This window comes from Raphanus sativus, chromosome 3 (assembly GCF_000801105.2).
Source record: "Raphanus sativus cultivar WK10039 chromosome 3, ASM80110v3, whole genome shotgun sequence".
Taxonomy (NCBI): Eukaryota; Viridiplantae; Streptophyta; class Magnoliopsida; order Brassicales; family Brassicaceae; genus Raphanus; species Raphanus sativus.
Genome location: NC_079513.1, coordinates 18411420 through 18436666, shown reverse-complemented (window position 1 = coordinate 18436666; position 25247 = coordinate 18411420). Strand labels below are relative to the sequence as shown.

At 39.4% G+C, this 25247-nt stretch overlaps 3 protein-coding genes across 4 annotated transcripts; 2 read left to right on the top strand and 1 right to left on the bottom strand.

Moving 5' to 3' along the window:
* The first annotated feature begins 1318 nt into the window (after positions 1–1318).
* On the top strand, positions 1319–25232 carry LOC130494648 (ABC transporter A family member 2-like). 2 transcript variants are annotated; one of them, XM_057005867.1, is made up of 17 exons: positions 1319–1548; positions 1641–1810; positions 1894–2079; positions 2158–2253; positions 4248–4592; positions 4669–4922; positions 8539–8742; positions 8825–8984; positions 9075–9301; positions 9377–9494; positions 18705–18794; positions 18904–19047; positions 19141–19455; positions 19548–19628; positions 19734–19910; positions 19983–20197; positions 25016–25232. In XM_057005867.1, the coding sequence occupies exons 12-17, from the start codon at positions 18979–18981 to the stop codon at positions 25122–25124; spliced, it is 966 nt and encodes a 321-aa protein (XP_056861847.1). In that variant the 5' UTR covers positions 1319–1548; positions 1641–1810; positions 1894–2079; positions 2158–2253; positions 4248–4592; positions 4669–4922; positions 8539–8742; positions 8825–8984; positions 9075–9301; positions 9377–9494; positions 18705–18794; positions 18904–18978; the 3' UTR covers positions 25125–25232. The 2 variants fall into 2 exon arrangements, with proteins under 2 accessions (XP_056861847.1, XP_056861848.1); XM_057005868.1 differs by having other exon boundaries at positions 4248–4922.
* On the top strand, positions 1377–9726 carry LOC108808653 (ABC transporter A family member 2-like). The gene is made up of 8 exons (XM_057006403.1): positions 1377–1548; positions 1641–1810; positions 1894–2079; positions 8539–8742; positions 8825–8984; positions 9075–9301; positions 9377–9494; positions 9590–9726. The coding sequence occupies exons 1-8, from the start codon at positions 1377–1379 to the stop codon at positions 9724–9726; spliced, it is 1374 nt and encodes a 457-aa protein (XP_056862383.1).
* LOC130510055 (uncharacterized) lies at positions 15148–18141 on the bottom strand. The gene has a single exon (XM_057006402.1). It carries the CDS (start codon positions 18139–18141, stop codon positions 15148–15150), a length of 2994 nt encoding a protein of 997 aa, XP_056862382.1.
* Positions 25233–25247: the final 15 nt, after the last annotated feature.

The following is a 25247-nucleotide window of genomic DNA, read 5'->3' as shown; positions in this document are numbered from 1 at the left end:
CTCAGACGCGCTCGATCTGCGGAGCGGATGTCGTCACGTGGTGGATCTGCGAGCTGATGTCGAGGATGGACTGCTTGAGCGCCGCGAGCTCGTTGATGGTTTGCGCGTCGGAAACGCCGGGGAATTGTTCCGGGGCGCGGTCGTCGGCGTCGGGAGCCTCGTCTTGAGTAGGGATGGCGCCGGCCGTCCTCTCAGTGGCGAAAAGGTGTCGCCGGTATGCTGCCGTCGAAGCGTCGACGTTCGCAGCAAGGGGGGCGATGAGAGCAGCGAGAGCGGTGAGCTGGTCGGTTACTGCTTTCTGATCGGCGTTCTGTTGAGCTAGACGGGCCATAATGGTATCGATGGTTGCTGGTGGTGGCGCCGGAAAGGGAGTCGCCGGTGTCGGGGTTGGAGTCGGCTCACGAGCGTCCTGCTCTTCTCCTGAAGTGGAACCGTCGTTAGTCGATCCCATCTGATGTTGACGTTACTTTGCTTTGCCCCACGGTGGGCGCCAACTGTTTGATCGGAAAACGGTTCTATGATAAAGTAGACAGATTTCGATTGTGGGTTTAGTCGAAGACGTTTTTATTCAGATGAGAAAGAGTTCAATCGGTGTACAAAAGGGGAAACAAACGGTCAGAAAGAGAGACCGGAGCTCGGAAGCTGTCGGTCGGAAATATATAACGGCGAGAATACAAGATGAAAACCTTAATTCTAGCCGCCAGGTGAGTGTGTGTGATTTCGGATCCTCTCCTCGTTGTCCCTTTGCCTCCTTTTATAGCTGACGTCTTCTTGATTTCGTGACCTAATCTTCGTGACCTAAGCTTGATGGGCTTTTGCTCGTAGGCCGGATGACGTAACTCCAACTTAGTGGGCTTCGGAGCGCCGCTTCGTCGGGAGCCGAGCCGCCAACTGAAAGTGCTCATGAGCCGAACAAGCGAGAATAGCTCATTTGTGCTATCAGGCCGAGCCAACACAAAGTCATTAGTGGGCCGGGCCATCTATTATTCGGGCCTTGTGGGAGGATGTAAATCCTGTCCCTACATCCACTGCCCGTCACTGATCCCACGGCGCTGATATCTCCGCCAATCCCGCCTTGTGAGGATAAGCTCCCCTGTTTTGACTTCGTATGGAGCGGAAATGATACCCGGCGGGTGAGAGACATTGTTGACGCGATCAGAGACAACAATCCAGGGAGACCGATTCCAGAGGAAAAGGTATGTCGTGTCTCTACGTAATTTTTTAAGGGTTTTGTCTTTTCTGGAAACTTTACGTGTTTTTCAAGAAAAGGGTTTTGACGAGTGGAATCGAATGTGCGTATTAACCAACCGTTAGAATTATGTGGTCCAACTCAGGTTCGATCATTCAAGAGTCATGATGATGTAGATGCCTGGCTCATGGCGAATCCCTTGCACTTTAAGGAAAGAAACCCTACAGTGATTAGCTATGGAATTCAAACAAATTCAGCACCAGAGATGAAACGAGGAAGGTTCGAAGATCCTACGTTTAAGTTCCAGATACCTCTTCAAGTTGCTGCTGAGCGTGAAATCGCTAGGTCTTTAATTGGAGGTTATGCATATTGTTTATGTATCTTCTTGCTTAATCCTTGTGGTTCTAGCATGTGGCTACTTAGTGCTGATTCTGTGGCATACGTTTTGCAGATCCAAAGTTTAACTGGGTTTTCGGATTTAAAGAGTTTCCACACCTAGCTATTGAAGCTGTTGTTGCATTGGACGCAGTAGGACCAAGTTTCTTCCTTGCCATTGCGATGTATGGTTTTGTACTTCAACTCAGTTCTTTGATCACTGAGAAAGAGCTCAAACTTCGCCAGGTATGATATAGTTCCTATCTACTTAGGATGTTATTTTACCCACACTCTGTCGTACATTGATTGCGTGACTTGTTTTGTAACAGGCAATGACAATGATGGGTGTTTTTGACACTGCTTATTGGTTGGCATGGCTTACATGGGAAGGGATTCTTACAACAATCTCGGCGCTCTTGATAGTTCTCTTTGGAATGATGTTCCAGTTCGACTTTTTCTTGAAGAACAGCTTCTTTGTCGTCTTCTTACTTTTCATGCTTTTCCAGATCAATATGGTAAAAAAACTGAGTCCGTAACACTAACGTTGCATACATATTGGAGGATTTATATCTCTCTTCTACATGACCTGCTAGATTGGACTAGCATTCATGCTATCAGCTTTTATCAGCAAAGCATCTTCAGCGACAACTGTTGGCTTCTTTGAGTTTCTGATTAGTTTTATAACACAGGTACCTTTCTCGATGCAAAACAAATAGGAGTCTGTTTGTTTGTCCATTCAAAGGACAATTTAAATAGAGATGAAATTGATATTTGTTTAGTGTTACTGTTCATCATCCAATGATCCATCAAGATAGGTTATAAAATTTTAACCTCATATAAGATTCATCTGGATGATTTATCAAGATGATTTTAATTGGTGCATCTTGATGGAGATGAATCTGTCCAAATAACAAATGACGAATAACTTTTATTCTAATAAAAAATTAACATTCAAGTAGACATATTTTTCACCAAACCACAAAATGTATTATTCTATCAAAACCACAAAAAACACATCTACTTTATTAAAACAGAAGTACACATATGGATTAACCCTATAAGTTGCACAGTATTTACGTCTAAATGCCACTGAGAATTAAATAACTACCTAATTTAATGCTTGTCTTTTCCAGTTGAGTTAATGTGTTGTCCTAATATAAATTAAGTTACCTATTTTAATGTTGTCTTTTTCAGTTGAGTTAATGTGTTATCCAAATATAAAATTTAATTTTCTTTTTCTATTAAATCATTTTCGAAATTATTTATAATTTTATTAATGCTGTCTTTTCAGTTTAATAATACATTTCCTAATTCTAAATTTACCACATTTAATGATAATAAAAATCGTATATGATATAGTAGGAGATCACTATCTTTTAATATTCGAACCAAAACAATTTTTATGTTAAGTTTAAGTTTCTGCCATACATTATTCAAATTTATTTGTTATATAAATTTTTACTTTTATATTTTAAGAATTTTTTTTTTAAACAATTCAAATGAGTTATCCGAACCAGAACATGAATCGAAATTATAAATACCGAATGAGGCTAAAACCTTTCACCCCAAAAATCTAAAACCCAAAGAGACCTGAATCAAATCCGAATGAATATCCGAACGCCTATCTCTACTACAAGATATAGAAACTGAATCACTTTATTTATTTTCAAAAAATTATTTTCCATTGATTTTCTCATTAGTCTACAGTAATTATGAAAACTAATTGTCAAAATCAAATCTGAAAATTATTGAACACGTAAGCCCATTTATAATGAATTAGCAGTTAGATCAAATATATATTATATTACATTTCATTTTCTTACAAATTATAATCTTAATTTTTATAGGTCACAAATTTGTTAAAAATCTAACAATTATTTATTCTTACAAATTTTATAAGTAACGTATCATGTTTAATAGCATACTAACCATATTGTGTATTTTCATATTTATCATTTAAAAACTTTATTTGTTATATATCTTACACATACATCTAATCATATAAATGTTAGATTTGTTTAGGTGATCTCCAGTGTCGATGATATATTTTACGTTAAACGCAAAAATATAAAATTACTTAATTTAATATGATTATATTTACAAATATAACATTTAGTACACTCAAATTAAGATTTAAAATTAAATACCGAGTGTGATTATTTTTTAACAAATTTATATTAATATAAATTCCAAATATTTGGAATTCGAAACCATTATGACCCACACATATACTATTTTAATTAGGATAACTGAATTTATATAAGAATATTTTATCAAAATTTTAATTTTTGTTATAACTGCAAAAATTAGTTTTCGTTATAAATTTATTATCAAATATTACAAATACATCATTTAGTAAAAAAAACTAAAAACAGAAAATAAATACCCGTGCGGTCGCACGGGTCAAGATATAGTCAATACTATTAAAATAGAAGGCCATTTTTTGAGATGTCCTTCTGTTTCAACAGTATTTGCCATTCTATGCCACTGGATTTATTTAAACATATGCTTTTTATTAAATTCTTTTTTTCCCTTTTATTCCAACAATATATATATATATTTCCTTACTATCTCTCTCTTTCATCGACAAAAAAAAAGCTCTGTTCTCCGGCAATATTACCTTATTTCTCTATCATGTTCAATCAAATCACTAAAGCCTATGTTAACCATTATTGTGAAACAGGAAATGCAATCATTTATGCCACGACATCATTAAAGGAGAGAGTGCAACAGCGTTGTTGTATAAGAACAGAGCACGATGGTTACTTTTTTTTTAATCAAAAAATTGTAAAAGTTTGTTAGAACTCTTCTTCATCTTTCTCTGTGGATTTTCTTGGTAATTTTCTAGGAAATCTGCTTATTATTGTTTTAGAGCTGTTTTTATTATGTTTCTTATTATGAATGTTGTATCACTATTCATCGTCATTCTTCATTACGGTTTAACCGTAACACATTGATCAAGCTTGGTGCAGTGTTTTGGGTGGCTCGCTCTCCCTTTGCTCTTCTTTTACGACCATGGTGAGGTGAGGTATATCGAGTTGGTTGAGGTGAAGTTTAGACATCAAAGGTGGGATTTGATCTTATTTTTCTTATTCTCAGGTGAGGATTCTATTTGAGAACGGCGGGTACTCGATCAGATTTTTGCGGAGTTGGGTCCATTGTGGTTGTGGTCTCGGATCGGTGGATTCCATGGCAATTCAAGACAAGTATTCCACAACCCCAACGTTTTTGCAAGTTATCACCGCCGGAGTTACCACCGGAGAACTGAGAATAAATCGCAAAGCTGGCTGGAGGGAGGTGGCTTGAAAGATTGTGGCTGTGGGTTTTAGGAGACGGCCGACGAATCCGCTTAACTGAGGTATATTACTTTGCTTCCAGTTTGTACCAGTTTGAACGGGAATATATCTTTGTAATCCTACCAAAATATATTTAATTCTAATAAAATCTATTTAATCCGACAATGATTAATTTTAAAATTTCTTAGATAACCGAACAACAATAAAATCTCATATTTCAACTTGCCCTTAATTTTAGGATTGATTTGTTAGTTGCATAATTTATTATTCCCAACACAATTTCAAATTTTGTATATTTTACGTAACCACGTTTCATATATTCTATTAAATTAAGGACATGACTAATATGATAAATGTTATGTCCAACTATTTATTTTATAACTACATCTAAATAAACCATAATCACCTTCTAAATATTTACATATGTTATATCTAATTATTTATTTATTCTATTACTAATAACTAACTTCATGCGTTTAATTTATAACCTCCTTTTTTATTTCCTATATTCAAAGAACCCATAACTCTTCTTTATACTGACTAGAATTCACAAATACATTATATATGACTGGAAAATTAAGCATAAATTAGAATTACTCCCTCTGTTTCTATAAGATCCATGTTTTAGATTTTTCACACTTATTAAGAAAAACATAAAATTTTAGTTACCAATGCATTGTTTTTATTAATTAACAATTCCCCAAAATTTTGAACCAATAAGATTTTAATAAATACAATTATATTTTTGGAAATATACAATTTTTCATTAATTAATGTCTTGAAAATGTAGAAAATGTATCTTTTTGAAACAAATTTTTTTTCTAAAACATGAATCTTTTAAAAACAGAGGGAGTAGTTAATTAATATTTATTAATAATTATTATCTATATTAATAATTTTAGGTTAAACAAAAGTTCCTCTAATAATAATAAGGTATAAATAGTACTTTTAAGATTTAACTATTTCAAGACTCATTAATTATTTATTAATAAGTATTATTTATATTAGTTTAATATTTATTAAATTAAAAAAAATGAAATAACAAATGATTAAATCTACAAAACCATAATACGGGTCTGAATTATCTCCAATCTTAAAAAATAGTTTAATTTAAAATAAAAAGTTAAATCATATACTAAATTTAATAAAAGTATAGAAAAAGTTTAAAACACACAAAATGAATTTTATCAATGCAGAGCGGTTTAAAATATAAAAATATTTTATTTAAATTAAGATATTAAAAATAAAATCAGTATGAAATAAGTTTAACAACTGGTTCAATAAAAAAACTCATAATACGGGTCAGAATTATTTGGAGTCTTCAAAAATTTAGTCTTATTTTTAAAAAATCATATAAATAAACTTAAGATAAATTTCATAAAAAGTTAAAATAGATAATTTATTAAAAATCATAATGTTCATTACGTAAAATATTTTTTTCAACAAAAATTATTGAAAAGCGCAAATCAAAAAATATACCCGCCCTTTGAAGGGCGGGTCAGAATCTAGTTTTCTGTTAAAACCACAAAAGATGCATTTTTTTTCACCAATACCACAAAAATGTATTTCTCGCCATAAAAAAACAAAAACAAAACGTTTTTTCCGTCAAAACCACAAAATTTATTTTTCCGCTGAAACGGTAAAACACATTTTTCCGTTAAAACATAAAAATGCATTTTCCAGCAAAACCTCAAAACATATTTTTTCTGCCAAAATGCAAAAACAAAAACACATATTTTCTGCCAAAACCAAAAACATATTTTCCGTCAAAAGTGCACAATGTATTTTTTCACCAAAATCATAAAAACGCATTTTACCGTCAAAACTGCAAAATGCGGTTTATCATCAAAGTCGTAAAAAGAAAACATTTTCAGTCCAAACCGCATAATGTTTTTTCTCGCTAAAACCGCAAAAATATTTTTCCTGCCGAAATCACAAAATCATGTTTTCTACAACAACAAAATCACATTTTCTCGTCAAAATGACACAATTCATTTTTCTGACAAAACAACAAAGTAACGTTGAAAACTACAAAATTATATTTCTACCAAAATTAAATTTAAAATATTTATATTTTAAATAATTAATAAAAATCTTATATAATAAAGTAGACTTTTTTTTCTCCATAGGAGGGAAAAATGCCACCTGTCATCATGTCTTTAACTTTCTAAATGTTTTATGATATCGGGTCTTCTATGTAAAGCTTAAATTAACCCAACAAAACCTTTTTATTGAGTCCCACAAACAGATAAAAAATAATGATACGAGTTCTTGCCTTCTCCGAAGTGAGAAGCGTATATATATATAAGATGTGTGCCTCTTTTTCGGTAGATTAAAGATATCAGTATAGTTGGCCTTTACTAATTACTCTTTTGAAATTGAACGATAAGAATTGAAATCAAATCTACACTAACAGATATAATAATCATTTTTAAAACTATTAAAGTTCAAAAGTTTCCCTTTTGTAACATAAGCAAATCGGAGTTGTGAAGAGTAAAATAGTTTTTTTTCTTTTGCTAAAACAGAGTAAAAAATGTTTACCGCACCAACAATAATAAAATAAGTTTCTTAAGTTAAGTTAAACAAATCGAAGGTAAAAATGTATTATTTTTAGCATATTACTGGATTACATTCATATCGTTTCCTAAATTTTTTTTTTGACATCCTCTTCACAATAAGATTACGCAATGTGTTATGGTTTTTTATATGTGTTCGAGCATCTATTAAGTATTAAGGACATCTCCAACCCCGCTCAATTTTTTAACTCCAAAAAATTCTTCGTCTCATATCTCACTTTATAATGGAATTTACTTTATAACGAAGTTTACTCCATAAATAGAGTAATTTATTTTTCGTTTGTTCACTACTCTATTATGGAGTAAGATATGAATTAAATTGGAGTAATTTTATTTTACTTTCTCTTCCACTCTATTTCAAAAGAAAAAAAAAGAGTTTTACATTGAAAATGCTCTAATGTCGCAACAAGTTTTCAACCAATAAAATAATATGTTACTGATATATTGTATGAAAATCTTGATATAAAAAGACTAGAGGAGGAGAGAAAATAGTCACTGGCTTTAAATAAAAAAACTGGTTAATAACCTAAAAATAACAACTAAAATTTTCATCTGATTTCAAAGAATAATGAAAAATAAACAATAAACAATAAGCAAAGAAGACATTTTATCTAACTATCAATAATTATCGAATTTAAGATTTTAGATATGTTTACTACCATATCTCATTGTTGTTATTATGTGAAGAAATCATACACAAACATAACAAAAAAATTTAAATTCATTTAAATAATTATAAAACTATATAAATTATGTACCAAAGTAATTAAATAATATTAAAAAACCAGCGCGTAGCGCCGACGAACCCCTGGTAATATAATAAAATAGAGAAAAATATGAATAAATCTAAACAGGGTATCTAAATCATTTTTTTACTAAAGTCATCTAGATGAAAATAGAGATGGACAAACGAACATATATTCATATAGATAATCCATCTAGATAAACTATTTGGATAGAGAAACAAATAATCCAGATGGATCATTTGATTGGATCATCTAAATGAATCATATGAAATAACATACAGATGGATAAATGAACAACATCTAACTAAACTGTTTCTTAGAATTATGAATATTTACTAGTCATATTCAATATGCAGATTGGAGGATCAACTGGGTTTCCCTATTCCAAGGATCGTTCTCTCACGCTTAGGGTGCTCTGGTCGCTCTTCCCACCCAATACCTTTTCTCACGGTCTCAAGCTGCTTTCTGATGCAACTTCAACTCCTCAAGATCCTGGCATTAGTTGGAGTAAGAGAGCAGAATGTGCACCAAACGATGACATTGATTGTGTGATTACAATTGTAAGTCAGCTCTTACTAATAAGGTATATCTAATAACTGTGTCAAATTGTTATCTGATATTACTTATTTGATGTTTTGACAGAATGATATCTACTTGTGGCTTATTGGTACATTCCTTTTGTGGTTTGTTCTGGCTCTCTACTTTGACAATATTGTTCCAAGCGCGTCCGGTGTAAGAAAATCTGCCTTTTATTTTGTGAAACCTGGTTACTGGACCGGTAGAGGTGGCAACCGACTGGAAGGTACTTTCCCCTCAATCTTGTTTTCTTTGTTAATTGTTTAGTTTGGGTAGTGAAAAGGTTGTCCTAACTAACCGTTTTTGCTCTGAGCAGAAGGTGGGATTTGTAACTGTACTGGTTCAGTCCCACCTGTTGATCACATCACCCCTGATGATGAAGATGTCCTTGAAGAAGAGGCTTTAGTTAAACAACATTCAATGGAGGGCTTAGTTGATCCGAATATTTATGTTCAAATACGTGGTCTTGCAAAGACTTATCCTGGGACGACCAAATGTGGATGCTGCAAATGCAAGAAAACTGCCTCTTGTCACGCTCTGAAGGTACTTTTTCTAAGAAAACAGAACTGTCTTTGCAACTTAGGATGGTAGGGTAACTAAATCATGGAATATAAGCAGGGGCTGTGGATGAATATTGCCAAAGATCAACTATTCTGTCTTCCTGGACCCAATGGCGCAGGGAAAACAACTACTATCAATTGTTTGACAGGCATCAATCCTGTTACTGGTGGCGATGGTAAGAAGCTTGAACATTCTCCGGTTCTTGTTTTGTATAAACCTAGTGTCTTAGGCATTTCACCATACTAAAGTCTCTATGATTGGCTTTAACAGCACTGATTTATGGGAACTCTGTAAGAAGCTCTGTTGGTATGTCCAACATCCGTAAAATGATTGGAGTTTGTCCTCAGGTGAGATATTTTCTTGTTGCTATCAGCTTCTGCCATTTTCCTTTAGCTACAGAGATTTGATATGCTTAAAAAGATTCTCATTGTTTCTGAAAAACCAAGAGCACAGATGTATATCGTAAAGCTTCAAATCAAAACCTTTATTAAAAGTTCTTTAAACAAATTACACCTAATCTGTTTAATCAGTTTTACTTGATTTCACAATCTGTGAATCAACACTGAACAACTCCTAAAACACTTGAGAACTAGAACGAGATCAATCTCTCTTCTTCTCAAAAACCACACTACTTTTCTCTCAAAAAGCGCACCTAACCAAGACTCAGACTCGTCTATTATATACCTAGCCGATCTGATCTTGTTACAAGATAACTATCAATCTAACATCTCATTCCCTAGAATCTCTCAACGGGAATATCTCCACTTGACATATATCTTGACTTGTGATATTTATCTCCACATAGATTAATCTCCCAGAGCCACGTCATCCTTCAGTTATCAGAGTAAACCCGCCATTCTTCCAAAAACTTGACCAACATTGTTTCGGCTGAACACTTCTGCAGTTTCCAAGTCTCAACAATCTCCCCCTTTTTAAGTGTCTGTGATAACCAAGTACCTGTGATCAAAACCATCCACAAGCACACAATATCCAAGAAGACAAACAAGTACTGATCCAAGCACACGTTCAAATTTTATGAAAACACAATAATTATGTCAGTACATAGCCGAGTTCAAAAACATGAGAATCCTAAGACACATGAGAGTTCTAAAAGCTAATGAAACATGCCGAGTCCATGAAAAAACAACTCCCCCACAACAAGTGAAAGCCTAGATGCAATCTCCCCCACAACAAGTGAATCCTAAACTCTAAAACTCATCGCTTTGACTGCTAGCCTCTGCTGCCCCATCTTCTTCTCCATTGTCACCTAGACCAGGCGGTAAATCACCATATGCTCCCCCTGCTTGGTAGCATAGACACTTAAAAACAACCAAAATCAGCAAAAATCCTGACAATAGAGAGAGAAACACTTACTTGCAGCCCTGTACGCAATTCTGTCGACAAGACGATTCACACGTCCTACATCTGCAGTGTATGAATAGCGACGAGAAGGACCCGTGCCCGGAGGATTCTTAGCTACTCCCTGTTTTCTGTCCAAAACCATCTTGAAAGGTTTTTGAGGAGCTGAGTCTTCATCACGTGCTGGAATCGGAAACTGAGCATCAAGAACATGTTGAATGAGATTTGGAAACATCAACTTGTTAGACTCGCCAGTGATTGCCTGTTGTCCGAGATCATAAATCTGATCAAACACCATGACTCCAAAGTCAAGTGGTCTGCCAGCAACCATCATATGAATGAATTTGAGGCGCTCTATGGTCAAGGTTGAACGGTTTGCAGTAGGCATCCAGTTGTAGACACAGAATTTGAACAAAATGTTCATTGTAGGAACCACATCAAGCATGCTCAGATTTCCCCACTTCTTCTTCTTTCCACCCGTGATAGTGTTGGTAGCATCATTTAGATTCTCTGTTAACCATGGCTTGCGAGGAAAGTCACCATCTTGATCCGGAGTTTGAAAGATTCGATTGATCAGTGATGGAGAAAACTCATACATGTGAGATCTGACAAACACCCAAGTCGTTCCATCTCGCTTTATCATGTTACCAAGATTCGCATAGAACTCCAACACAACTTCATTCGTGTAGTTCGGGACATCCATAACCGTGTACATCAACTGAGCCTTTTCAATGATCTTCCTAGCTTCTAACAGATCGGGATCAACCTCAGGCAGGAATCGCTGAATTAACACGGTTCTAGAAGTCAGATGCTCATACCTAGCACTTGCAGCTGCCGTATAGAAGGTCGCACTGAACGGTCAACGCTTCATGTTTCGAATCCCAGAAGATGCTGCAAGCTTAGCCTGGTGTTGTGTTCTGATGTTCTCAATCCGCAGCTCCAAATTCTCATACACAAACTCCTTGTCTCCGACAGTCTCCACCAATTCAGGTTCCACATCTTCAATTTCAGCCGCAGTCTCTTCATCTCCACCATCCTCGCCTAGGAAATCTTGCTGCATGTCTTCGTCGTCACTGTCTTCCACAACACCATCATCTCCATTCTCCGAATCTTGTTGCATGATGTTATCTTGGTCGGACCCTTCTCGAATGGCCTCATCTTCGCTGTCTGCGACTTCATCATGTTGAGCTTCAGCCACTGAATGAGCGAAAACCTCATCGATTGCTACCGGATTTGATCTCTGTCCGGCTCGTGCTCGTCTTGGCTTGCGTGCGGATGATCCAGCCAAGTCCTCCACAATTGAGGACCCGATCTTCTCAGGAGATACAGTTGTCGGGTTTCTTGCAATTTTTCGAATCATGGCTGCCATGGTTTGCCTTCGAGTTCTAGCCCTCGGTTCGTCACTCATTTTTTTTTTCTTTGGAGATATCGCCAAGAGATGTGGGTTTTGATTTTCCCTTGAGCTCAACCTATAAAGAAACACTTAACCACATCTTGGGCTTGCCACAATGGGCCGCACATGGTTAGAATATCACAGCAATCACAATATCATCAAAAAGCCCAATCTTAGTGACTAAAATCAACTTTTTGAACTGTAAGACATGAGAAATCAACCCATTGGCTCGCCGCAACGGCTGTAACAACAGCTTTCATCACTTTGATCATAGTGCACTAGTCTTCACATCATCATACACACGAAACTTATCACTTCTGACCGAGATAATCCAGAAACAGCTTACCCTGTAGAGTTCAATCCAGACAGTGATCTACTCAAGTTGAAGTATTGTGATACCCAAACCCAAGGAGAGTGTCTTTCTCGCTGAACAAACTTCTTTAAGATTTGAAACTCTTACTTTAAGATTTGATTCATTTTTTTTTTCAGACCTTGCAGTGGTCTCCTCTTCCTTTTTTAAGCTGATAAAACGTAGATACTCTTTACTTTCTTACACTTCATTTTTCATTTTGTGTAGCTCGAAGTAATCTACCGTCAGCTGTTTTCTTGGAACACAAGTCTGGACAGAGATCAGGATCAAACAAAAACGTTGTATCGTCCATGTCCAACCTGGTTGACCTTCATTCTTGAACACATCAAACGCTTATGAAACTCAACTATAAATGTGATAGCATCCATATTCAAGCTAAGCATCTGATGGTTTCTCAGTCTAAACTCCCAAAGTGATCTGAGTTTACTTATGCATGATGAGTAGCCCTCTTTACACATGACTTGCCAACAGGAGGTTTTAGGATTTTAGCAAACTCAAGAGCCTCTCGGTTATTTGTTCCTGTCTATCCCTTTACACCTGTTCAACCCTCATGGTCACAGCTGCTCATACTTCACATACACCAATTGCTTTACGCAAATTCACAAACGTGTTCAGATCAAGCGCTTTAGTGAAGATGTCTGCCAATTGTCTTGCTGATGAAACATACTCTATTACCACAATTTTAGCCTCAACCAAATCTCTAACAAAATGATATCTAATAGCAATGTGCTTTGTCTTTGAGTGCATCACTGGGTTTTTTGAAATATTTATTGCACTTTGATTGTCACAATGAACCAAAAGAGGGTTAGAATTCATACCATAGTCTGCTAGCATATGTTTCATCCACAGCAACTGAGTACAGCAGCTACCAAGTGCAATGTACTCAGCTTCAGCTGTGGAGAGTGATACGCAATTCTGCTTTTTGCTATGCCAAGACACCATGTTGTTTCCTAAGAAGAAACATCCACCCGAGGTACTTCTCCTATCATCCAAGCTTCCAGCCCAATCTGCATCACAAAAACCAGCCAAACTTGTGTTAGTATCTTTTGTGTAGAACATGCCCAGATTCACTGTACCCTTCACATATTTGATGATTCGTTTGAGTGCATTCATATGTGACTCGCGAGGACTGGCTTGGTAGCGTGCACACACTCCAACACTGTAGCTGAGATCAGGTCGACTTGCAGTCAAATACAGCAGACTTCCTATCATTGCTCTATATAGCTTCTCATCCACTTTCACACCATTCTCATCCTTGCACATCTTACACGTTGTGCTCATAGGTGTTCTGGCTTCCTTGGACAAATGTAATCCAAATCTAGACACCAAATTCTTTGCATACGTACTCTGAGACACAAAGATGCCATCTTCCAATTGTTTAATCTGTAATCCCAAGAAGTAGTTGAGTTCACCTACCATACTCATTTCGAATTCACTTGTCATGGTTTGAACGAACTCTTTCACAAGACTCTCAGTTGTTCCTCCAAAGAGTATGTCGTCGACATAGATTTGCATTACAAGCATCTCCTGGTCTTTCTCCAAGATAAATAGAGTCCGATCAACATTTCCTCGCTTGAACCCAGCTTTCAGTAGAAACTGAGTGAGTCGTTCATACCATGCCCTAGGGGCTTGTTTCAAACCATATAGTGCTCTCTTTAGCTTGTAGACATGATCTGGAAACTTTGGGTCTTCAAAGCCTTTGGGTTGAGCCACATATACTTCCTCTTGCAGAAGTCCATTCAGGAAGGCACTTTTAACATCCATTTGATACAATCTGATGTTCAGTTTGCAAGCAATACCCAGGAGCAATCGGATGGATTCAAGTCTTGCCACTGGTGCGAAGGTCTCATCGAAATCCACTCCTTCTATTTGACAGTATCCTTGAGCCACCAGTCTAGACTTGTTTCTTACCACGTTTCCATCTTCATCTATTTTGTTTTTGAAAATCCACTTTGTACCAATCACATTTACTCCCTTCGGTCTAGGAACAAGCTCCCATACTTCGTGTCTGACAAACTGTTCAAGCTCTTCGTGACATGCTTCAGTCCAGAACTCGTCCTCCAATGCTTCATAGACATCCTTTGGTTCAATCATCGAGATGAAGCACGCCAGTTTGACCATCTCTTTGAAATTGATTTGTAGTTTCCTCGTCACTCTTTCAGCATCAATTTCTCCAATCACATCGTCAGCTGAGTGATTCTTAGGAACTTGCTGTTTATTGTGTTCCGGTCTACTTGTTGATGCTACATCATTGCTGTTGGACAGTTTTCCATTCGGATTGATTGTCACACTTTCATCTTGTCTCACTTCTTCTACAGTACGTCCACCTCTGTCATCAAACACAACATTCACTGCATCTGTCACCATTTTGGTGGTTTTGTTGTAGACTCTGAAGGCCATACTGTGAGTAGAGTAGCCTAAGAAAATTCCTTCATCACTTCTGGAATCGAACTTGCCCAAGTTCTCTCTGTCGTTGAGTATGTAGCAAATACACCCAAATATGTGAAGATGACTCAAATTTGGTGTTTTTCCTCTCCATATTTCATAAGGTGTAGTCTTCGTACCAGGCTTGACATAGACTCTGTTGATGATATAACATGCTGTACTGATTGCCTCTGCCCAGAATCTGGTTTCAACTTGATTATAAAGCATCATTGCTCTAGCCATCTCTTGTAGGGTGCGGTTTTTTCTTTCAACAATCCCATTTTACTGAGGAGTTCTGGGGGCTGAAAACTGACGTCTAATGCCTTGTTCCAAACAGAACTGTTCAAACGCACGATTTTCAAATTCTCCTCCATGATCGCTTCTGACTTGAGCAATGTTGCCTTTCTCGTTGGATAGTTGTAGAGCCAGCATCTTGAAGCTTTGTAATGTCTCAGATTTTTCTCTCAAAAATCTCACCCAAGTAAATCGAGAGAAATCATCTACCAATACAAATATGTATCTGCGTCCACCAATGCTCTCTGTCTGTATGGGTCCCATCAAGTCCATGTGAACCAATTCCAAGACTCGTTTGGAGGTGATCTCTTTCACTTGCTTGTGTTGTACCTTTATCTGTTTTCCCTGACAGCAAGCCTTGCACACTGACCCTGATGCTTCTTCCAGCTTCGGCACTCCTCTTACAACATTAGCTTTGACAATTCTCTGCATTCCGTTAACATTCATATGCCCCATTCGTTTGTGCCATAAGTCAAGTTGAGAGTCTGTAGCTGATAAGCAGGTGTTAGACGGTCTCCACATGTAACAATTATTACCAGACCTGATCCCTTCAAGAATCACCTTCCCAGTGTCATCTATTGCCTGGCACTCTGTCTTTGAAAACCAGACTTTCAAGCCCTCATCACATAGCTGGCTGATGCTTATTAGATTAGCTTTCAGCCCTTCAACATAGAAAACATTCACAAGGTCTGGTTGATCTGGATCTTTGACATCTCCTACTCCACGAACACTTCCTTTAGCACCATCACCAAAAGTAACTTTTCCACCACTTATATCAGTGTAAGAGGTAAGGACTTGTCGTGTGCCAGTCATGTGTCTTGAACATCCGCTGTCAAAATACCATGGTGTCAAGTCAGACTGTTCAGAAGACATGTAAGCTACCAAGCTTGTTAGATAGTTAACTGTCTCCTCCTTGTGTTCAAATCGTGACATGAAGCACTTGAGATTTGTATCATTCATGACCTCATTACTGACATTAATCATTGATCCAGCACTTCTGTCATCTTTTACTTGGGTTATGTCACAGATGACATCAAACTCATCGTCGAAATCCTCTTCATTTTTTTTAGCATACAGCACCGATTTAGGTACCCAGACACAACCATATCTTCTTGGATCAGGATAGCTCACACCACTCTTCCAAGCTTTCCGTATGTTAAAATACCGTTCGTAACAGAACTTAGCAATATGGCCTTGTTGCCCACACGAATTGCAACTGCGCTTGAAAATCCTGTTGTTTCCAAGATCTGATCTTTCTGTTTGCTTCTCGATAGCAGTAGACTGTTCTTTAGCAGGTACTCTTGCTGTTATTTCTTGAGATCGCACGAAAACAGTAGAATTGGTACTTGTAGTTGCAGGTGACTGAATCTTCCTCATCTCTTTTCCACAATAACCAAGTCCCCAACTAACACTTGGTGACTGTCCTACACCAAGAATCTTATCCAGTTCTTTTGTACCAGTGTTCAGCATCCGAATTCTCTTGTGATTTTCACTGAGATTTGACTCCAGATTCCTATTCTTTTCTTCTTCCAGACTCAACTGTTCTCCCAATCGTGCAACTTTCGACTCCAGCTCTTTAATCTTTATTTCCTCCACAGTTTCAGGAAATGCCAGCCCTTTTTCCTTCAGCAACACAGACTTTGAAGTTTCGGTTGATCTCTCCATCTCTAGTATATTGACTTGAGCCTCCAGCATGGCTTTCTCCTTGAGTAGCTTGAGATTGTCATTACTCATAGAGACCCAGTTGTCATACAGCTTCCGATACTCAACCTTAGGATCGATTTCCTCATCATCCGATTCTGATTCCTCACCAGCTTTGGTGTCACTTTCCTCAGCAATAAATGCTACCAAGTTCATCATCCTGTCATCATCATCATCTCCTTCTGATTCAGTGTCACTGAAACTCAGCATTGATCTTTCACCTTTCTTTGCAGTACTTGGACACTCACTCCTGACATGGCCGAAACCCTTGCACTCAGAACACTTGAGTTCTTTGCGCTTAGCCAGTGGACATTCTGATCTGATGTGCCCATATCCTTCACACTCATGACATTGAAGTTCTCGTTTCCTTGTGGACTGGTTTCCATCACCTCTTGTGTTTCTAAAACCAGATCTTTCCTTGTCATTTTTCCATTCACCATTCGAGTCTGATGTTCGTTGATATCCTTGGCTCCTACCTTGTCCCCTTTCAATTTTCCTCAGTGCCTTCTTAAAATTTCGTGCTAACAAACCCATGCTATCTTCCAGTTTCTGATTCAAGGTATCGTGAAGAACTTTTATCTTGTCCTCCTCTTTTTCAGCAGCAAAGGCAATATCTTTACCTTTCTTAGTTGGCTCTCCACCTGAATCCATCTCCTCTGCTTTAAGTATTCCCACCAGCTGTGAGAATTTCATATCATCAGTGTTCATCCCAACTTTCAGTAGAGGTTTGTAGTTAGCAAATTTTTCTGGCAAACAACGAATCATCTTTTTCACCAGCTTCTTGTCTTTGTATTCCTTACCCAGCACAGTAGCTTCATGAGCAATCACACTTAGCTTGGCACTGAAAACAGTAATTGATTCATTTTCAGACATTCTCAGATTCTCGAATTGTGCAGCCAAGTGATCCAGTCTAGTTCTCTTGACAGTAGAGGTACCCTCGTAGTAATCAACTAGAGTATCCCATGCATCCTTAGCAGAGACACAACCTTGAACAAGTTTGAATTGTTCTGGATTGATCGCATTAAAGATCTCAGAGATAGCTTTAGAATTGTGTTTCGATTGCAGCTTGTCCGTGTCAGTCCAAGTCTCTTTAGGTTTTGGAATGAATTCATCACCTTCTGTCTTAACAGTTGGCTCACTCCAACCTGTCTCAACTGCCGTCCACACATCTTCTTCGATTCCTTTCAACCTCTGTTTCATCCTTACTTTCCAATGTCCAAAGTTATTCTCATCAAGCATGAAGGTCCTCTGAACAGCGATAAGCTCTTTTGATGAATCCATGCTCACCTCAGGATCTCTACCTGTTATAGATCTGTGGATCTAAGTAGGTTCCCGCTCTGATACCAAATGAAAAACCAAGAGCACAGATGTATATCGTAAAGCTTCAAATCAAAACCTTTATTAAAAGTTCTTTAAACAAATTACACCTAATCTGTTTAATCAGTTTTACTTGACTTCATAACCTGTGAATCAACACTGAACAACTTCTAAAACACTTGAGAACTAGAACGAGATCAATCTCTCTTCTTCTCAAAAACCACACTACTTTTCTCTCAAAAAGCGCACCTAACCAAGACTCAGACTCGTCTATTATATACCTAGCCGATCTGATCTTGTTACAAGATAACTATCAATCTAACATCTCATTCCCTAGAATCTCTCAACGGGAATATCTCCACTTGACATATATCTTGACTTGTGATATTTATCTCCACATAGATTAATCTCCCAGAGCCACGTCATCCTTCAGTTATCAGAGTAAACCCGCCATTCTTCCAAAAACTTGACCAACATTGTTTCGGCTGAACACTTCTGCAGTTTCCAAGTCTCAACAGTTTCCACAGTTTGATATACTCTGGGATGCTTTATCTGGTGAAGAACATCTCCGTCTCTTTGCTAGCATTAAGGGGTTGCCACCTGCATCGATCAATCCAGTATGTCACCCAAATGGAAGAAACTAATTGGTTGATGATGATATCTAATTTCAGCTAAAATACAAATATACTCTGCGTCTTTTCAAAACACTTTTTTCCCATCATGTAGATGGTTGAGTAGTCACTGGCGGAGGTAAAACTGACAGAAGCAGGGAAAATCAGGGCAGGAAGTTACAGTGGAGGAATGAAACGCCGACTTAGTGTTGCAGTTTCACTCATTGGTGATCCCAAACTGGTCTTCCTAGACGAGCCTGTTTGTTACTTTCAACATTATATGCAGCATTTTTTTTCTGTTTGTGTATATTTATCTAAGCTCAACTTCCTTTTTCGTATACGTGGAACGCAGACTACAGGCATGGACCCCATCACAAGGAGACACGTCTGGGATATTATACAAGAAACCAAGAAAGGTCGCGTCATTATACTAACCACACATTCGATGGAGGAAGCTGATATTCTAAGTGATCGAATAGGGATAATGGCTAAGGGCAGGCTTCGCTGCATTGGAACCTCCATCAGGTTGAAATCTCGCTTTGGCACTGGTTTTGTTGCTAACATTAGCTTCTCTGAAAAAAATAACCAAGAAAACAACAAAAATGACCACAATGGTGAAGCTGGTGGTGCAGATTCACACGAGCCAGTGAAGAAGTTCTTTATAGATGTGAGTGTCTTTTAGCAGCCTCTAGAAGTTTCTATATTAAAATGTGGGTAACTTAGTCTAACGTACTCTGAGCTGTGATGTTTTCTTTGCAGCATCTCAATGTCAAACCGGTAGAAGAAAACAAGGCCTTCATGACTTTGGTTATACCGCATGAGAAAGAAAATCTATTGGCTGTAAAGGATATACACAAATTATAATTTCTAGAAATACTATACCTACTATGGAACTAACCGTAAATGATTTAAAAACTTCTTTGCTTTTCTTTAACAATGAAACAGAATTTTTTCGCTGAGCTGCAAGAAAAAGAAACCGAGTTCGGAATCTCAGACATCCAAATTGGTCTTGCGACTCTTGAAGAAGTCTTCTTGAACATAGCAAGAAAAGCTGAACTCGAAAGCGCTGCTGTTGCTGGAACAATGGTCACTCTTGAACTAACATCTGGCTCATCCGTCGAGGTAAATAACTTACATCTCATGCTCTTATATTCCATTAAACAGAGACTTGAGCTGATGCAATCCAATCTACAGATACCAGTTGGGGCAAGATTTGTTGGTATACCAGGAACCGAAACTGAGGATAATCCGAGGGGAATAATGGTTGAAGTGTATTGGCAACAAGACGAGTCAGGATCATTGTGCATCTCAGGACACTCCCTGGAGATGCCAGTTCCTGAAATTGTTCCTGCGACAGATCCGGTGGCACAAGGACATGGGAGAGTAAGCTTGGGACAGAGAGGACGGATGTAACATCCCTATCTCGGACCCATTATTTTTATAATAGGAACCTAGGTCACTCCTCCTCATCCTTATAAAAAGGACTACAGCCACCTCCTTATGTCCTATTCACAAAATTGAAGCGGAGCTCTGCAGAGATTCCCGGAGAACTGGAAACCCTAGCCGTCAAGCTCTCTCCCCAGCGCCGCCGTCTTTCTCTCTTCTCTCTTCTCTCTTCTCTCCTCTCTCCCGCGCGTCTCTCTCCTTCTTCTCTCTCTCCTCTGCGCGCCGCCTCCCTTTCTCTCTCCTCGCCGTCCGCTTCTCTCTCCTCGCCGGCGCCGGTGGTGGTGGTGGTGGTTGTGTAGCTGATCAGTGGGGTGGTTCAGATCTCATCTTCTCTCGCTTTTTGTGTTCAGATCTAAGTTAAGGTGAGGTGATCCGAACCCAGTTTCTCTCAAGTCATTTATATTAATCTTGTTGGATCTAGATCTGATTAGTCCTTGTTGTGTAAGTTAGGTTGGTAGTTCATGATGGATCTAGGTTGTTAGATGAATGAACCATGTTGCATAAGAACTCTCATACTGTTTAAAAGAGACATTAATGGACTGCCTTGTGTTGATGTGGCTAATATATGATGATTGCTTATGTGTTGTTTGGTCCCATGTGATGATTGAGATTTCTCTTAGCATCTTGTTTAATGGTTGTTCATATTACTCTTGTGCTAAGTGACTGGTGTTTGGACCACCGATAACGGGTGGCGTCTTGAATATGAGTAAGAGTCTAAGTGAAAGCTGTTGAGTAAGTGAAAGTGGTAGTATGAGTATGAGTAAGTGAATGTGAATGAGAATGAGAATGTGGAAGTGGAAGTGTCATTGAATCTTGTTTGTAGTCCTGCTTGGACCACCGAGAACGGGTGGGCGTCTAGGGTCTAGGGTGTGATGTGTTGAGATGTGAAAGGAACCGCGCGAGGGCGGGATATAAATAAGCAAGTGTAGTGGCGCCTTAGGATCGAGTCAAGCCGAGAAGTGGCTGTGAAAGGCTATGAATGGCCGGGGGGCCGACAGAGCCAGTGGGCCATTGTGCTGCAATCCGGGTAGCCTCTAGGAAGCTGGAGAGGGGGACGGATTTCCCGAGAGAGGGCGCCCCTTCCAGGTTAGGCCGGCACGAGGTGAGACGTCCGTAAACGGTCATAGGTCCTTTTCTTGAAGTTGAGTCGGTTGTGTTTGTCGAGTCAGTCTAATCTATTTTTGTGTGCTATGTAGCAGTGACTGAGTTCATTGTATTGATTGATCGCTAGGTTGCTAGAAATGATGTCTTTATGAAATGATCTGTGATGCATTGTTTGATTGTGGTGGCTAGTCAGTCCTTATTCCCGCATAGAGTAATGTAGAGTGTCTTGCGGGCAGGCTGGTCTAGAGTCACTTCACTGAGTAACCCAATACTCAGACCCCCCCATTCCTTTTCCCTGTGCGCAGGACTGTAAGTAGAAGTGTGTGGATACGGGTGGATCGTAATTTCAAAGAAAGCAATGCGATCGTCGACTCTTGGGACCAGTAACTGACACGGCGGGTTGCCTATAAGGGTATACGCGTGTCTATAGCTCCCTTTCGATAACTCCGGTCGATCCCCGGGGGATAGAAATGCTACAACTGGTATCAGAGCGGGGGTTAAGATCCCTTAGTGCTATCCTAAGGGGTCGGTATTTCTAAAGTTTTTCAAAACTTTGTTTTAAAAGAAAAGAGTGTGCGAAAGTTTTGATGCTTGAGAAAGTTGTATGATGTTTTCAAAAACCACCCACTATATCTATACTTCTATTATGGTTCTTATCGGATCTTTACTTGCAGGATGTCTTCGCCAGCCAGTGGTGACCATGGTGACAGCCGTGAGTGTAGTGGACCAGAAAAGCCGGGCCAGTTCGACATCCGGACTCCGCACATCGTAGCGGGAAGAGTGGTACCAAGGTGGGGGCCTTCATTGCCGACGTTTGAGCGCCGGACTATGCAGTGTGATTGGGTGGAGGATCTGATGCGTGGGGATATTCAGTATGCTCGAGCATCGACTGAGTACCAGTCGGGGAAAATTTCGGGTAAGCGAGGACGGGGTCGGCCAAAGAAAGAAAAACCAGTGTCAGATATGGAGTGGGTTCCTGAGCCGCTTGTTGAGGAACCTTCTAAGAAGAAGCGGGGACGTCCGCGCAAGTTCTCAGCTCCGAGGGGAGACGCCATCGAAAGAAGTCAGGAACCTGGTAGTTGCGATGCACCGGTCTATATGGAAAAGAAGCCACGAGCTGTAAGAGATTACCTGAAGGAATTCATGGATACGGCCAAGAAGTGCAAGTCGAAGCCAGCTGAGGAGTGGTGCCAGTTGTTCTTGGCAGGGCTCCGCAAGGACATTCGGGACGAACTTGTGAATGCCATGGCCCCGTTGGAATTCGCACTAGTAAGAATGGTAGCCAGCCAAGCAATAACCGCAGAGGAGTGTTTCGCAAGGATAGGCAAAGAGGACCAAAGTGCACGCTTCTTCGAGTCAGATGAGGACGTGGAGACGGACGACGACCTGGTGCCTGCAGCTAGGAGTGCCAGCACGGTTGGTCCTGGATCCAAGGCCGACCGTGCTTCTCCACATCATGGTGGCTAGCTAAGGTGATTTGATCATTTCGTAGGAGTAGGACTCGCCCTTTTGTGTGATTGATTTATTTATTGTTGTTGGCTTTGGTGTTTTTCATTTCTTTGGGCATTCTGTGTTTGTACAGATGCCTCGAGCTTCTCTAAACTATTGTAGTCCTACTCCATCCCATTTATTGAATTCGTTCGTTGGTTTTAAAAGAGTGTTAGCAAAGTATCTGTGTCTGGAAGTTCCAAGAGCATTGTTTGAGTTAAGAGTGTCTTTTCGATTCAGTCAGTTGAGACTAAACCTGGGATTCGTCCGGATGTGAGGGGTTGTCTAGAACCCTTGTATGCTTGATCGAAGTGGGGGAGAACTAAGGACAAAGCGAAGAGGACCTATGAAACCGCAAAGCAAGTAGTACCGCCTGAAGTGACATGGGAGCAGTATAAAGCCGCAGCGAGTTAGAACCAAGGGGTATCATGGAATTCAGGACCGTTGGAAAAAAATATTGGTGCTCCGTGAACTGCTTGGGTAAGGGATGTTAAGAAATGGGAGTTCCACAAGCTGAATTCGGGGCCGAATTCCATTAAGTGGGGGAGTTTGTAACATCCCTATCCCGGACCCATTATTTTTATAGTGGGAACGGGCTTCTCTACGGCCCGACTGACCAGAAAACCTAGGTATCTCCTCCCCATCCTTATAAAAAGGACTGCAGCCACCTCCTTTTGTCCTATTCACAAAATTGAAGCGGAGCTCTGCAGAGATTCCCGGAGAACTGGAAACCCTAGCCATCAAGCTCTTTCCCCTGCGCCGCCGTCTTTCTCTCTTCTCTCTTCTCTCTTCTCTCCTCTCTCCCGCGCGTCTCTCTCCTTCTTCTCTCTCGCCTCCGCGCGCCGCCTCCCTTTCTCTCTCCTCGCCGGCGCCGGTGGTGGTGGTGGTGGTGGTTGTGTAGCTGATCAGTTGGGTGGTTCAGATCTCATATTCTCTCGCTTTTTGTGTTCAGATCTAAGTTAAGGTGAGGTGATCCGAACCTAGTTTCTCTCAAGTCCTTTATATTAATTTTTTTGGATCTAGATCTGATTAGTCCTTGTTGTGTAAGTTAGGTTGGTAGTTCATGATGGATCTAGGCTGTTAGATGCATGAACCATGTTGCATAAGAACTCTCATACTGTTTAAAAGGGACATTAATGGACTGCCTTGTGTTGATGTGGCTAATACATGATGATTGCTTATGTGTTGTTTGGTCCCATGTGATGATTGAGATTTCTCTTAGCATCTTGTTTAATGGTTGTTCATATTACTCTTGTGCTAAGTGACTGGTGTTTGGACCACCGATAACGGGTGGCGTCTTGAGTATGAGTAAGAGTCTAAGTGAAAGCTGTTGAGTAAGTGAAAGTGGTAGTATGAGTATGAGTAAGTGAATGTGAATGAGAATGAGAATGTGGAAGTGGAAGTGTCATTGAATCTTGTTTGTAGTCCTGCTTGGACCACCGAGAACGGGTGGGCGTCTAGGGTCTAGGGTGTGATGTGTTGAGATGTGAAAGGATTCGCGCGAGGGCGGGATATAAATAAGCAAGTGTAGTGGCGCCTTAGGATCGAGTCAAGCCGAGAAGTGGCTGTGAAAGGCTATGAATGGTCGGGGGCAGACAGAGCCAGTGGGCCAACGTGCTACAATCCGGGTAGCCTCTAGGTAGCTGGAGAGGGGGACAGATTTCCCGAGAGAGGGCGCCCCTTCCAGGTTAGGCCGGCACGAGGTGGGACGTCCGTAAACGGTCATATGTCCTTTTCTTGAAGTTGAGTCGGTTGTGTTTGTCGAGTCGGTCTAATCTATTTTTGTGTGCTATGTAGCAGTGACTGAGTTCATTGTATTGATTGATCGCTAGGTTGCTAGAAATGATGTCTTTATGAAATGATCTGTGATGCATTGTTTGATTGTGGTGGCTAGTCAGTCCTGATTCCCGCATAAAGTAATATAGAGTGTCTTGCGGGCAGGCTGGTCTAGAGTCACTTCACTGAGTAACCCAATACTCAGACCCTCTCTTTCCTTTTCCCTGTGCGCATGACTGTAAGTAGAAGTGTGTGGATACGGGTGGATCGGAATTTCAAAAAAAGCAATGCGATCCTCGACTCTTGGGACCAGTAACTAACACGACGGGTTGCTTATAAGGGTATATGCGTGTCTATAGCTTCCTTTCGATAACCTCGGTCGATCCCCGGGGGATAGGGATGCTACAACGGAGACAACAAGTTCAGGGAACTGTGATTGATCCCGATTTTGTCAGGTTTTCCACTGCTTCACGACGTTTTAGTAGAAGCAGTTCATTTGCTTCCAGACGTTCTTCATTGTGAAATAAAATCCAAAAGACACACACACCTACAGTTCTTAACTTACCGGACTTGGCGGCTCTACAAGTATGTCTGTATCTTTGTTGTATTATTTTAAACAGGAAAAACAAATCATAGTCATGTTCA